The sequence below is a fragment of the Pistacia vera genome, unplaced genomic scaffold (assembly GCF_008641045.1).
Source record: "Pistacia vera cultivar Batoury unplaced genomic scaffold, PisVer_v2 Contig724, whole genome shotgun sequence".
NCBI classification, from domain to species: domain Eukaryota; kingdom Viridiplantae; phylum Streptophyta; class Magnoliopsida; order Sapindales; family Anacardiaceae; genus Pistacia; species Pistacia vera.
Window position 1 is genome coordinate 377,923 of NW_022196584.1, and position 16,556 is coordinate 394,478.

A 16,556-nucleotide genomic window follows, 5' to 3' on the forward strand; every position below is an offset into this window, starting at 1 on the left:
ATCGCGAGAATATCAGAACTGCAGTTTAGATCAATTGTAATCCCTTTTATTTTCGCTCTTTCCTTTGTACAAACCTTGTATATAAACCCCCACAAATGATGACAAAGGGGTTACAACTTTGACACAGAATTCTCATTGTAAGCTCTCACAGCAAATACAAAAAACAATAGACGTAGGCTCAAGAGTTTACCTCGCCGAACCACTTAAAAAATTCTCTTTGTCATTCATTTTATTGCACTTAATATTCGTCTATCGCTGATTACCTGTAATCACGCGCACATCCATTCTGGTCCCATCAAAGTCAATCAAAATTCTCTGGTTGGTGCAGATTTCTGTATCAACATTTTGGCGCTAGAAGGAGGGCTCTTCGCCAGCATCACAGCAATTTCTACGAACATTCGCGATAATCTACCCAATCCAAGCCCATAATGCACTAAATCAAAGACCACCACCTGAAACCTTGAGAATGTGGAAACCACTCATCAGGAGGTACAACAGGACGCTACTGGATGCCGACCACCCATGCTGCCAACTCAGCATGTTGCGAATAACCAGGAGGCAGGGACGTCAAACCTCAAAAACGCCCAACTGGTGGAAATGATCAGAACGATGGTTGCACAGGCGGTGCAACAAAACATGGCTGAGCTAAGGAATCAACAATTACCTACCTAGAATCTTAACCAGTCGCGCTTCACCAGCACCACCCTAACAGGTATGAATTCTACAGACGGTCAGTCTGATTCATCGGCGCCAAGAGGCAACCAATACCCCCGACATCGCAAACTGCACTTCGCTCACGAGCGCGAGTCCCAATGGCAAACTAACCCAGGAGGCGGCCGGGAAAACAACCACTGGGGGAGAGTGAAGACAACAATCATCCCCAAGACGCTTGGCGATAAGCCCAGTGTCATCGTGCCGGTATTAACTCATGCCCAAGACAAGATCGATCCCTGCCAACTAGGGAGACGAGCCATGTGCGCCAATCTGGCAATGACCGATGTTCCATTTATAACAGACGTCGCGAGCAACGAACCAATGAGCATGACAGCACTTATCAGCCTAGCCATCATGACTCAACTTTGCGCATCAATCTGCACAAAATGAGAGTTTCGCAAGCGACTTATTTGCGAACTCATTTGCTCGAAGTGAGGCTAAACAAAGCCAGCCAGGGCAACCACAACGAAGACTTAGATCGTGTACAGAGAATACTCGACGATCTGAAAGCCCGCTAGAATGGCATGACTGAGGAAATAGTAAGTTCCCCATTCATAAAGGAAGTTCGCCAAGCCTCACTTCTGCAAGGATTCATGGCACCAGAAAGTAAGTTCGATGGAAGAGGGGACCCAAGAGACCACCTTGATAATTTTAACGACCTGATGGAGCTGCACCAAATCTCTGATTTGGTGAAGTGCAGGTGCTTCACAGTCACAATAATAGGGGATGCCAAGAAGTGGTATAAGAGGCTCAAGGCGAACTCTATCAACTCCTGGCAACAATTCTCCTTACTGTATTTACAGCAATTTCAAGCAAGGAGGCATTCGCAATGTCGCTTAGCTACTTGAGCAACATTCGTCAGGGAGAGACAAAACATTAACCTCGTACTTGACGAGGTTCTAGAACAAACAGGCAAAGGTTGCAGATGCACCCGAGGAGTCCATCCGAACTTTATTGATTGTAGGGATCAGACTGAACACGAAGCTGTGGAAAGAGCTCCAAAGTGAAGATCATGTAAGCCTAGCCAAGTTCTACCAGATGGCTGTAAAGCACCAATGGGTAAAAAGCTTGCTGGCAGCAGTACGCAGAATACACCCTCCCTCACTCAAGACATCACCCACATCTACGAAGCTCCCGTGAGGCGAAGAGACTGCCCGCTCCAAAAAGAATGAGCGGGGCTCCGGGCAGAAGAGATCGAAAAAAATATTGTCGATACCACCGAAATGTTAAGCACAACACAAATGAGTGCCGAGCTTTGAAAGATGCTATTGAAGACTTGATAAGAATGGACCACTTAAAGGAATTCCTTAAGACGGCATCAGCTCGCAAAAATCCAAGCAAGCAAAACAACCAGATCATAAACCAGGACCAAAACCAAGCCCAGAATCAGGTCCAACAAGCCCTACCAAACACCAACAACAAAGTCTGGGTAGGCATGATATATGGTGGGCCCGACATAGTAGGGAGCTCAAGTCATGCTCGCGAGCAATATGCTCGTGAGGCAAGGACAGACTCAGTTCCCTGGACAATGAGCTGTGAACAGAAGCCACCCAAGCGACCCAGACAGGAAAGCAAGGTAATAGGGTTCACGATCGAGGAATGCAAGAAATGCCCTCGCCACAATCAAGACGCAATTGTAATCGTAGCTAGAATTGATAATGTCTGAGTACAAATGGTGATGGTCGACAATGGGAACGCAACAATCATCATTTTCCTAAGAGCTTTTCGAGGAATGAGGTTCACAGAGAGGGATCTAAGGGCATGCCCTTTGTCTCTCTATGGATTTACCAGGGACAGCATAGTTCCCAAGGGGACGATCGACCCCCCCATGACTTGGGGACGGAGCCCAAGATCAGGACAGTGATGACTGAGTTTTTAGTGGTAAACTACCCTATCTCGTACAATATCGTCCTCGGAAGGCCGATCTTGGATGACTTGAGCGCAGTCACATCGGTCCGCTGCCAAGCAATGAGGTTTCCGACTCCTAGGGGGGTCGCGACGATCAGGAGCTGCAGAAAAAAATCTTGGGAATGTTACAACCGAGCCATACACATACCATAAAAGTGCTTGCTCCCGAGAACAATGGTTATAGTAGAATCCAAGCCAAACCCCAGACCACTCGAGGATACAATAGATCCTCGCATCTATAGAGAAGAACCCGCAGCATAGTCGACAGAAGAGCTGCGAGAAATAAGTGTCAACGAGGAAGATCTAACTCATGTACTGTAGATCGACAACAATTTGAGTAGAGAAATGGCCGATAATTTGGCGAGGTTCCTAAAGAAAAACCTCAACGTGTTCACATGGATGCATGCAGATATGGTGGGGATCAACACCGAGGTAATGTGCCACAGGTTGAATCTCGACCCTAAGGCTCAGCTCATAAGACAAAAAAGAATATCTATAGATGCAGAGCGCTCACAAGCACTCAAAGATGAAGTTGAAAAACTCTTGAAAATCAATTTCATCAGAGAAGTCAAATGCCCAGACTAGCTTGCCAACCCGATCCTGGTCAAAAAGTTAAATGACAAGTGGTGGATTTGCATCAACTTCACAGATGTGAACAAAGCCTGTCCCATAGATAGTTTTCCGTTACCACGAATCGACCAGCTAGTAGATACAACAGCCAAGAATGCTCTACTTAGCTTCATGGATGCATACTCGAGATATAACCAAATCCCGATGTACAAACCCGATGAAGAGCGTACCTTTTTTATTACTGACCGTATAATTTATTGTTACAGGGTTATGTCATTTGGCCTCAAAAATGCTGGGGCGATCTATTAGCGCTTGGTGAACAAAATGTTTACCGACCAAATCGGCAAGACCATGGAGGTGTACATTGATGACATGTTCGTCAAGTCTAAGGTCGTAGAAAGCTACATTGAGCATCTGGAGGAAATGTTTGACATCCTCAGAAAATACCAAATGAAGCTAAACCCTTTAAAGTGTGCTTTCGAGGTAAGCTCAGGAAAATTCCTAGGTTTCCTTGTGAACCAACGGGGTGTAGAAGTCAACCTAGAGAAGATTCAAACCCTGCTCGATATAAAAAGCCTAACCAGCTTAAAACAGGTACAAAGCTTGATAAGGCATGTGGTCGCACTCAGTAGATTTGTTTCTCGAGCCACAGACAGATGCTTACCATTTTTTTAGACCCTGAAAGGAAAGAAAGACTTCAAGTGGACAGAGCAGTGTGAGAGAGCCTTCCAGGAGCTGAAAAAACATGTGGGACAATCGCTTTTTTTGTCAAAGCCCATCCAGGGCGAGCCATTGTTATTGTATTTATCGGTATCAAAGTCTACTATTACTGTGACATTGGTACGCGAGGAAGGAGGAGTGCAATGGCCATTATACTATGTGAGCAAAAGACTGCTCGATGCGAAAACGAGGTACCCTGAGATGGAGAAGCTCTACTTCGCCCTTGTCATCGATGTGAATGATCATTCAATCAATTCCCAGATATTTTCAAATCCTAGATGTTGCGGGAATGACCAAATCAACATCAATCTCTATGTGATCACAGCGCCAAATCGTGATAATATCGGAATTGCAGTTCAGATCAATTGTAATTCCTTTAATTTCGCTCTTTCTTTTGTACAAACCTTGTATATAAACCTCCACAAATGATGAAAAAGGGGTTACGACTTTGACACAGAATTCTCATTGTAAGTTCTCATAGCAAATACAAAAAACAGTGGACATGGGCTCAAGAGTTTATCTCGCCGAACCACTTTAAAAATTCTCATTGTCATTTATTTTATTGCACTTAATATTTGTTTATCGTTGATTACCTGTAATCACGCACACGTCCATTCTGGTCCCATCAAGGTCGATCAAAATTCTCTGGTTAGTGCAAATTTCTGTATCAACAGTTGTGAATCTGTAAATGTTAATATATATATATATATACTGATAAGTAAAATATATATTTATTGATAAATAAATATTTAATTTTGAAGAAATTATATATATTATAGTAAATAAAAATTTCAAATCCAAAAATAAAACGAGTAAAACCATAATTATACAAATATATTATTAGTTAATAAAGCGTAAAAATACATTGCATTATTTTTAAAAGAAAAAGTTACCAACAAAAAAAATGAATAAATTAAGGGGAGAAATTAAGCCCTAGTTTTTATACTATTCTGAATTATTATTCTGTTATCCTATTTGGATTAAAAAATAGAATATGTGTTTTGTTTACTTATTGGGATCATTATTATGAAAATTAATAAACATCAAATGACATTTTTTTTTGTCTAAAAATAAAAAGAGGGCGAGACTTGTTTTCAAATTATCCAACTCTATTCAACTTAAAACATTTTTCTATCCAACTTTATTCAACTTAAAACATTATTTTTCTTTCTCTCCTTCTCATTTTTTTGTCCTTTTAATCTAAAATTAATCCACCCAAGACCACAATTGCCTGTCAGCAACCACCACCGACCGAGATGGCTAAAACGACACACGACCGGCTAGATCCCATTTTCGGCCAGATCCATCATGGATATAACAGAAAACAGTCATATCGATGCACGATCGACCAAATCCAGCTGGTCGTGCACTATTCCAGCGACCGTTGACTACCGTCTAACGGTGGAGGCCGCGGTCGACTGTCTTTTTGGGTGGCTGGAGTACTTCAGTTAACTTTTAAACTTTTATTGTTTGGTTGTTTAACTAAATTAATAAATGTAGGAGGTTAAAAAAAATAATAAATCTTTTCAGAAAATGTATCAAACAACTATTATGCCTTAAAAACTTTAAAAAAAAATGTACCAAACAACTATTCTAATATTTTATCTAACTTTGATATAATTTTAAGATATTTTACCAAACATATTTTCATAATCTAATCCTATTCGATTTAATCCAACTCAACTCAACTCAACTCAACTTAAAACAGTTTTTCATAATAACATTTTCCAAATAATCTACCAGCCCAGCCCTAAGTATCTTAAAATAAAATAACTTGAGGTTAAAGAAAATGTTTTGGTGGATTTATCAACAAAACTTATCTTATTCGTAGCATTTAAGTGCCATATACATTTTACAGCTCCAGATAGAATAAATTAAGGCTAAGATAATGGCTCGAAAAATAAAGTAATTAATGCCTAGATTACCGAACTTACCTCGTTTAATGAAATATAATATAGTTGAAAGTATCAATGTCCTTCCAAGTGTAAAAAGTTGATACCAATTAAAAAAGATGTGAACAATCTATAAAAGCAATTAGAAAAAAAATATCGAAAATATTAATTACAATAATTTTATAATCATATTATTAAAATTTTACTACATTGTGACTAATAGAATCATGAAATGAGCAAGATAAAAATAATAGTCACAACGTATAAAGATATTATTCTTTTGACCAAAATTTGGTCTCACAATATTTTTTGGTGCATACTATGAAACTTGTGAAAATTATTCTCATTTTTTTGTTTTGTGTGTGATAAAAGAATCGAATTTAAAACCTCTTAAATAATAAACTTAAGAGTTTTTATTGCCTGGTTCACCCACCCGAGGATAGTTTAACTTGGGAATTGTCGAATGTGCACAAGCGTTTAATTGGTTTCCAAATCGAGGACTTGAAATTGGTTGGGCCAGCTCGATCTCGTGCAAAATGTGACAGTGCCTTATAAATGTAGCCAAAATGAGATCCAAACCATACGTAGACCATGTGTTATTATGTCTCTTATCTTGCATTAAAACAGTATAACTGAATTGAAAAATGTGCACACCGACACAACTCTGCCATGGATGACCCATGTGGTAGGTTACTTCCAAATCTCTAAGCTTTTTCTTTATAAGCGGGTCAAGTGTCCTTCCCAATCATGCACATTTAACTACAATCTAACCTTCTATTTTATTTATATAAACCTAATCTTATCTAATCAAACTCACCAAAATTTCATTTATTACTATGCAATAAACATTGTCTCATGTATCGCATTTTCATTAATGACACAATAAGGTTAATTTGTATTTAATTAAAAACAATTATAATGACGATATTATCTATAAATAATAATAAAAATATTATTATCTCAACATTTAAATTCTGATCAATGGTTTGTTGTTTTAATCTATATTCTTTCTTAAATAGCAAGATAATATTTATTACTTATTATTAGGGGTTTTTAAGATTAGAGTATTTACTGGTCTTTAAGTTTAAAGAATTTCAACTTCAAATTTTACATTAAATTTGTAACAGTAATTCATGGTTTAGAAGTTACATGAAAGTAACGACCAACTTTATATAATTATGCGAATAATATTTTGTCATTAACTAATAATTTTTTGTTACAAATTCAATCTATTTTTAAGATTTTTTAATACGTATCATACACATCCAAACAACTATTATTTTATTATATTTATATATTATATATAAAAAAAAATCTATTAGCAAATACTACTTTTATAATACTGTAATTTGTTTTCAAATGATAATCCCTAATTACCTTTCCTGAAATAATACATGGATGTTTACTTAAAATAATTTACTTTGATGCTCTATTTTTGGCTTTATCTTATGAATTCACAAAATATTCGGGCGGCTGATATTAATCAATAATCACGCCTGCATCTATTACTATTAATATACCATGCTCAAATCTTCTTACCCACTTAATATATGATTAATAATAATTATAATTGATGAATAAAGTAATTAATAAATCCTTTTCAAACGATAGAACTTAACATCATTTCAAAAATTTCATTTTCTCTCGTCCTGTGTGTTGGAGCGTCAGTTCAAAATCTAAATTAGAAAAAAACAGTACCCAAAACAGTGGCATTTTCGTTGTTTTCTTTCAACCCCACGGGCATTTCCAAATTTCAAAAACCTCAACCAAAATATTTAATTTCAATCACCAGGTGGTCACTGGTCACATGCTCTGTAAGAGATCCCGTGCTTGCCGGCCCGGGTCGGACTAAAACAGCGTCGTTTTGGAAGCTTCTCGGCAGTTACACATTACTTACCAATAATACCATTTCTAAATTCTCTCCTTTTTTTTTATATTAACGCCCAGTCTACGTGTTTTCTTCTCACTCAGAAAGAAGACTCACTGGAGAGTAACGCCGTCACTGTCCGTCCGATCACTCTTCATCTTCTCCTCTTCTGGTATAGTTCTTTCATCTTTGATTATCGCCGAATCTTGTTCTTTCAAACATTTGCTGTTAATGGAGATTCGACGATCTGTGACACCGTGAATTATAGCGAATTTTGGAGATATTAGATCTCTGTTTGATTAAATTTTGATTGAGACGAAACGATTGTTATTAGTTAGATTCAATGTGTTAGTTTGGGCTTGATTTTGATTTTTACTCAGTGTGCTTATTGATTTTGTGTTTTATAATTATAATTTGTCAGTTGTTCTTCATTTCTATATTTAATTATTTTACAGTGTAACTGGCGCAACAATTTTGATCTATGTGTATTTTTGAGTAATTAATCCTATTAGCCTTCTTTTATTTTGGTTAAATTAGATTTTGGATACTTCGTTGTTACATCTTTGATATTTTTTAGGACAAATTTTGATGTGTTTTTGCCTTTTATTTTCAGGATTTAACCCTAGTAATGATGTCAGAGACGGCCCTCAGAGATCTGAATACACTAACATCTTCTGATAGGAAGAATGAAAGTTCTAGTAAGGGAAGTTTTACAAAACCTTTTGTTGGTAGTGCCAATGAAAATGTTGATGTCTCCTTAGTTTCGACTCATGTCAATGGTAGTGAGACTGTGAATGCCAGTGTAGAGATTAGTAATTCCGAAGTAGAGTACATTGAATCTGTGAACTTAAGTGATGTAGATGACCTTGATACAAGTCTTAAGGTACGAGAATTCATTTTTATATAGTGTACTTTTATTGGACATGCCTTTGATATATACACTTAACGTGTTGTGATACTTGGAGATCAACCTTTGATGATACATTCAAGTATCTTGTTTCATGTTTCAGACACTTTTAGCTGGACTGGATTCTAAAGATTGGGTTCTGGTTTGTGAATCACTGAATAACGTACGTCGGTTATCAATATTTCACAAGGAATCCTTGCTTGATATGCTGTAAGTGTGAGAGTCTTCTGTGATGGTTTTGTTTCAGAAGGAATCCTTTCATGTGTTTCACTCTTTATTATTTCAATATGGTTGATTGGTACTTCTTATATATTAGTTTGATTAGTCTATTTATTGGCATCATATTGGTGAACAGAGAAGATGTGATCCCACTCGTAGTGAAATCCCTCAAGAATCCAAGAAGTGCTGTTTGTAAAACTGCACTTATGACAGCTGCAGACATTTTCAGTGCATACAATGACCATATGATTGATTCATTGGACCCTCTGGTAATTCAGATTTCTTTAACTTCATAGCTGCATCTTGCTATTTAGTTTCTTTGTTAATGTACTCATTTTCACAATTTGATGGTACAGCTTGTTCAGCTTCTTCTTAAATCTTCACAAGACAAACGATTTGTATGCGAGGCTGCTGAAAAGGCTTTGGTAGCAATGACTACTTGGATTTCCCCTATATTGTTGTTACCAAAACTTCAACCATATTTCAAAAATAGGAATCCTCGAATTCGAGCAAAGGCATCAATGTGCTTTTCTCGAAGTGTTCCACGCCTGGTAAGGAAGCCATATTATATACATTCCAGCAATTTCCGTATTCAAACTATTTTAGTTTTTTAAAGTCATTTGCTTTTCCTGCTAGATTGATGAGCACTCAATTGTTTATCCTTTACTTTGTTATATAGCATTTAGTTTAGTTCTTGGAGAGATGATAATAGTTAAGGGAAAGCTTGGTAAATCATATGTGAGAAAAGCTTTCTTTATCTCTGTGGAAAATAGAGCTTAGGGAAAATGATAAACCATATTTTTCCATGGTTGAACAATTTATATAGTCAATGCTGAAATGTTGTTGATGCAGATATTAAATGCTTAATAATGAATTCGGCTATACTGAGCTGTTCCTATTCAACTAAAACCGCTAAATGGACTGAGTTGATATGTGGATGCTAGAATATAGTTTGTATCAGCTGCTGTTTCTGTCTTCTTTCTGCATTTGATGTAATAACCTTATTGCTTATGCCAGCATTTTGATATTAGAGTGTTCTGCCTTGCTTTGGTGTCTACTCACTCTCTCTTCCACACACCCTGTCCTATACGCACTATCACATTTATTGATTGGTTGGTTTATTGTTTCAACTTTCTTCTTTGTGATATTGGGATTGCTTCGATAGCCTTTTGTAGTCCGTAGACCAGTAGAGAATGAGTTTCATGTCAGATTCTTAAGTGGCTATTAATCCTATATTATGCCTGTGTTATGTGATCCCTATGCCATCTTTCCTTCTTTTTTTACTAGTTCCCAACTGTCATGTTGTTTTTCCTTCCTAATATGGTGATTATGTTATGCTCATGTTGACAGGGTATTGAAGGTATTAAAGAATATGGTATTGACAAACTGATCCAAGTAGCTGCATCCCAACTCAGTGATCAGCTTCCTGAGTCCAGGGAAGCTGCTAGAGCCCTTCTTTTGGAGCTGCAAACTGTATACGAGAAATCTCATGACCAGCCTCCTACAACAGTATCTGAGAATCCAGAGATGGGTTCTTGGGAGCACTTCTGCCAATCCAAACTCTCTCCCTTAAGCGCACAAGCTGTACTTCGTGTGACTAATATCGCCCGGGAGGGAATTGTTATAGGTTCCTGATACAAGTTATATAGGGCATGTATGAGCTTTAGTGAGTAATATCTTCATTTACCGTGATATATATGAGCGTTAGAGAGCTTCGTCTAAAATTACTTTCTGCCGCTTTGGTTTTGGTTTTTTTTTTTTTTTTTTTTTTAATATTTTTCTTGTAAATACAGTGAAACATTGTGCTTTCTGTAATTGCTGTTGAGCAATTAGTTGAGTTGGAATCCTATGATATTCTTTGCACACGATTCATTTCTGGCCTCCCACATTTGGTAGAGTAATAGAGAATTGTTATACTATTGATGTTTTTAACTTTCACTCAAGCTACCTATTTTAATTTTGTTTATAGAAATCGGCAATTTGCACTTTTATTATAATCAATAGATTGTTTCCGTTGATAACAAAATCCCATTTATGGTCGGTTTGATTATCAAAAGATGTGTGTATAAAAAAAGTAAAAAAATTATATTTTTGGGTTAAAAAAATAATTAAAATAATTAATCATAACCCTTCAAAGATTAGGTAAAACTAAATTAACATAGGATCTAAAACCTTTAAATTTTCAGTCACATATTAACACTAAGTTTCTTCTTTACAATTTTTATTTTTTCAAAAATTCTTTAAATATAAATTTATATCCAAAATCTAAAGCTCCCATATGACGTGTCTTATGATATATTAAAAATAATGAAAATATTTTTTCAAAAAAGAAGAGTGGTGTTATTTGGGTCCCACTAAAACTCTTTTTATACCACAAAATATCATTCCAAAAGCACCCTTATCTCCTTCCATTTATATATATCTGATTTTCAATGAGATCTAAATATTTTTTGATGCATAATCAAAACAAAAAAAATGCTAATGGATTGAGAAAACACCGCAATATTAGTTAATTAATCGATTATCTAATTCAGCTTTATTTCATGTATGTGTCAATTCCTTACTTTTAATAGACAGGTTTGTTTGGTACATTATTTGAAATAATATTCTATTCCAAATATTATAGGATATGATTTTGAAAATATGTTTGGTATATTTTTAGAAAACATTTTCTGAAAATATTTAGACTAATTTTTAATCCCTACATTTGTTAATTTAACTAAACACCCCCCACAATAAAAGTTATATAAACTAACAAAAACACCCCCACCCACCCAACCAATTGTCGACAGCAGGCCAACATCGTCGGAAGTTGCTGGAATGGTGTACGGCTAGCTGGATCTAGCCGGTTGTGCCCTAATCTGACATTTTCCTACTAGATCCACTGTGTATTTGGCCGGAAACGACAAAATCTACGGCCATAATCTAGCCATCGTTAACACCCATTATCTAGCCGTTAACGGCTAGATGTGGCCAGACTTGATAATTTTTAGCCAAATCCATGGTGGATCTAGCTGGAATCTTTTAGATCGGCGCACGATCGATCAAATCCGATCGATCGTGCGTCATTCCGGTGTTGGTGACTAACTGTGGTTGCTGGAGAGCAACTGTTACTTGGGTGGACGGGGTGTTTTTGTTAATTTATAAACTTTTATTAAGAAAGGTAATTGTTAAATGTTTTGAGTTGAATAGAATTGGATTGGATTTTGAATTGAATAATCAATATTAAAACAAACACGTTTTTTCACTTTTTAGGATATGATAGTAGAATATAATAGAGTTTGAAAAGTTAAACAAACGGGGGTTGATTTCTATGGGTTCTAAGCATACAGAAAACTCAAAAGAAATAGACAGAAAAATTGGAGTGTCATTATTTATGTTTCCTAGATTAACAATTCTTATTTTGGTTGTGTTAGACTTTTGTTTATGATCATATTTAATTTTATTTGAAACTTCATAGATTTGTACGAAGGTTAAATTGATAAGATAAGACTAATTCTGATTATGTAAATAGCTTTATTTATTGAATTTTATTTAAGGCCCAACAATTTCATCATTTTCAGCCCATGTTCGTACTTCATTGATCATCCACCCATCAACTAAAAGGTTTTATGTTATCTAAAAGGAAATTCAAATAAAGGTGTGGACTAAGTAAATAAATGGATAGTCTTGATACTATTAAAAATACCGGTGTAAACAAGGACTCGGATCTCATAAGAACGCCCACGAATCTAATTAATTACCTTACGAGTTTAAATTTTATGAGTATGTCATGTTATGTGAGGAAAAAAAGTATGTAATTGTAGGTATGGATCATGGTATCAGTGAACATTAGTCGTCAAAACAATTAGCATTTTTTTTTGGAGAAAAAAGAAGAATCAAAGAAAAGGAGGCAATTTCAATCCGTAAAATCTTAAATATTAAATTTAAGTAAAATGAACAAAAACATCAATTTAATAAAAGAAATCATGTTCAAAATATTTGATTAACTACAATCATAACATTAATCAAATAATAAAAGACTCCATTTAGACTTACAATTTGCAAAGAAGATCCTTAATTTATTGTAAATTTTCAATGCAAGAAGACAAATTGATGTCATAATTCTAAAAATCAAATTCCACATGAAATTCAGCACAGATTTTTGAATCAATTGTAGTGGTTTCTCAGGAAATTAAGAATAAACAAATTTGTTAAATAAAAACTTAATTTAAAAGAAAAATTAATAATAAATGTATTAAGTTAAGCTAAACCCATTAATTTAAAAATATCTTCAACTTCATTTTAAAATTATAAAATAATTATCAACCTACTAAATAATTATTTTTCCTAATAATTTTGATAAATACTCAAAATCGTGCCTTGAGCTGTCATCAAACAGACTACATTAGTGGGTGAGGGTGACCGACCAACTTAATCGAATTAATTTTTTGAGGGAGAAATTCAACCTTCCTTTTTGCTTTAATTATTAATTAATACCAAATAACTTGAATATTACTCAATCTATGGAGAAGAATGTTCGGATGGGTTGTTTAGAAGTAGAATTAACCACCATAATTAAGTGGATTAATTTAATTATTTTGTAATTATTGAGATGCCATAGTGTTCCATTAATTAAAATATTAGTAAAAACATAAAATACAACGCCAGAGAAAGTTTATGTACTTTGACATTAATTTTATTTTAATTTTTTATAATCGGGGTTGTTTGGGTTATTTAGTGTGTACCTTAACTAATCTTTCGAGATTCTGGAATTATCAGTTGAGTAAAAACTTCAATGTCCATCCTTATTAACTCAGGAGATCATATTAAATCATTCGTTTGTTCTTTTATCATCAAAAGGATTCGAATATGAAAGATTATATTAGATATTCCTTTACACTTTTACCATGAGACCATCTAGTAGTGGTTTACACTTTACTATGAGTCTATGACATTGTTAAGGATGACAAAAAAAAAAGAATTTGTATTGAGAATTAGGTTACCATTAATACTTTGTGATTCATTGAGCAGGCATGGTCTTAATAAATGAAGCTTGTTTAAGCACGAACAAAGGTTGAATAGAATGGAGAATTGTCTTATTCACAGAGCCACATCTCAATCTATCTATCATAAGAAGAAAGTTGTTGAAATTGTCAAAATCAAAAGTATTATAAACACAAAAAACAACACACAGAGAAAGAAGATAAAACGGAAAGGTCTAAATAAATTTTCTATCTTCTAATTATGATTCATTATATCCACCTAATTAAAAACATGCTTCTTCTTCCATCACTACCCACACCCACTCCATAATAGAGATCAACTAATCCTCAAAATTATTATTAATATTCCAACCACAGCAGAGCATATAGGTCATCCACTTTATTTATCAATTGGCTTCGAATTTCAGTGCATCTATAAGAGAGAGAAGAAGCTTCCACTTTTGTTTTTTTATTGTTTAATGCTTGTCTTTATCTTCTCCAGCCTCAACAGTTTCTTGATGTTTTTCACGTTTTTTCTTGCTGCTTTCTGAATTTTTACATCACAAAATGCGTTGAATTTGCTTGATGACTGTGTTTCTAGCTCTTGATTGTTCGTGGTAAAGGTAGAAAAAGTTGTAGGTTAGGTGAAGTACATGGAGAAAGAGATAAATCTTGATCAATTTGATTGACAGAAAGAGAATTTCATTGTGATGAACGACGAAGCTTTACATCTTGCAACTAAGGTTATGGTAATGGCTCTCGTCATATCAGTAGTGTTGTTGTTTCTGGGAATCGGGATTTTGATTTTTATTCATATTTGTGTTGTGGGAAGAACGTTCAGGAGAGGATTCGGAAATGGCGGAAATGTTGACAGAGGCAGCAATGGAAGCATGAGCATGTCTCGAGACGACATCGAGAAGCTTCCTTGTTTTGATTACATAGCGAAGAGTAAAGGGAGTAGTCCCGTTGATTGTGCGGTTTGTTTGGATAATTTCAAGAAAGGCGATAAGTGCAGGCTGCTGCCGCTATGTAACCATAGCTTTCATGCTCAGTGTGTGGATGCATGGCTTCTCAAGAACCCTAATTGTCCGATTTGTCGAAGCATGGCTGATTCTCGAAGGTTTGGCGAAGAAAGCAGCCGTTTCAGTGATATTAGTATTGAGTTAATTAGAGAGCGCCCGCCAACGGAAAGTTCACAAGGGAGTGAAATCAGAATTGAAATGGAAGAGAATAACCAGAGACCAACAGAAAGTAGCGATGAAAATGAAGATCGTAATCATGGAGGCGTTGATGAATCAAGAGAGAATCTTGTAGGGACGACTCATGGTGATCATCAATTGGGTTCAAATGTTGCTATTGTTTAAACTTAAAAGAGATTACTTGAAGTTATAAACGTTTTAATTAGAATATGATTAATTTTTCAAGTGTTGGATATGATTAATTTGATTATGGTTGGTTTTCTTTTTATCTTAATTAATTAGGTAATTCAAATTCATTTATTTAATGAAGTGCGATAATCACAAAGCTCTAAATTACTTGATTAACATAGTCAACGCAGGAGTGGCTTTGCTTTGGCCTCAGAGACTTTAAGCAAGCAATCAGCCAGTGTTTCATTCCAAACTGTAGGAATGAAGATTTTTAATAATAATATATGACACAATACTGTGTTTTTGGTGGTTTCTACATTCTGGACTTCTTGTTCCTTGATTGGGTCGTCATGATTCCAAAACAGGGTGGCCTAAGTATTTGGTCATCTGAGTACAAAAAAGATGGGCATAGTGAGGAAGCCCATTTGCTTAATGAACAAGAGAGAGCACGGATGTACAATCCAACAAAAACCCACCACCATTATGACCAAGCCTATACAAAAAGAACCCCCAAACCAGCAACAAAAGAAGGCCTATATCCAATAGCAAAGTGAAACTGCACAAATAACAAGAGAAACTACACAGCAAATACAGACGTCCAGCAGGCTCCAAAAAGCAATGCAGATCCCCAACTTCCAGTCATAGCCTAGAACGCAGATGATAAGGGGCAGAGTCATCAAGGAAGCCCGCAGAAAAAATGAGTATCCCATCTGGAGAGAACAAGCAAAACACCCATTTCTCACAAAAATGTTGTAATTGTAATATAGTAGAAAGTTGTTTTATATACGTTCTTGTATTTATATATTAATGCTCATATACGTATACTTAAAAGGTACTTTTATATAGTGTATGCAAAAATTGGAATAAAAACTTGAAATACATGATATCATTTTTAGGTTTAAATGGTTAATAATATAAAGTAAATCCCATGAGTTATTCCTAATGTATAATAAACCCATGGAGGTATATCTAATATTTCTAAACTCCCTACTTTTATCGAAAGTGCCTAAGCAAATATGTGTAATCTCGCTAACGACTAACGGTAGGGAATTCGGAGTTATTAGGTATACCATATTACAATTAATCACTTATTCTTATAAATAAAAAAAATAAAAATAGAATGATTAAAGGCCATAAAATCAGTTGTTAAGAGATGTACAAGTTGGAATAGAATCTTTGGTATATAGTATTACTTACCCTTTTTAAAATATGATTTTGTACAACTTAATTAAAATTCATGAGGTTTTTTAGAATCATCTGTGAGATACACACAAAATTATCATTAAGACCATTGTACTTGTCGACCAGAGATGAACAGATTTGATTAACCAACCAAAGTTAGATCATGTCATTACATATTACATATTGAATGAAAGCAAACGCCTTGGTAACAGTTGGGTGTAGTAAAAGGTCATGGATTCATAAATA

At 35.3% G+C, this 16,556-nt stretch overlaps 2 protein-coding genes across 2 annotated transcripts; both read left to right on the forward strand.

The window, feature by feature from the left end:
- The first annotated feature begins 7,603 nt into the window (after window positions 1–7,603).
- On the forward strand, window positions 7,604–10,669 carry LOC116114876. Its single transcript, XM_031401013.1, has 6 exons — window positions 7,604–7,843; window positions 8,285–8,554; window positions 8,682–8,788; window positions 8,934–9,066; window positions 9,154–9,348; window positions 10,148–10,669. Exons 2-6 carry the CDS (start codon window positions 8,300–8,302, stop codon window positions 10,430–10,432), a joined length of 975 nt encoding a protein of 324 aa, XP_031256873.1. The 5' UTR covers window positions 7,604–7,843; window positions 8,285–8,299; the 3' UTR covers window positions 10,433–10,669.
- A 3,351-nt stretch (window positions 10,670–14,020) lies between these two features.
- LOC116114873 (RING-H2 finger protein ATL39-like) lies at window positions 14,021–15,196 on the forward strand. Its single transcript, XM_031401010.1, has one exon. It carries the CDS (start codon window positions 14,472–14,474, stop codon window positions 15,123–15,125), a length of 654 nt encoding a protein of 217 aa, XP_031256870.1. The 5' UTR covers window positions 14,021–14,471; the 3' UTR covers window positions 15,126–15,196.
- Window positions 15,197–16,556: the final 1,360 nt, after the last annotated feature.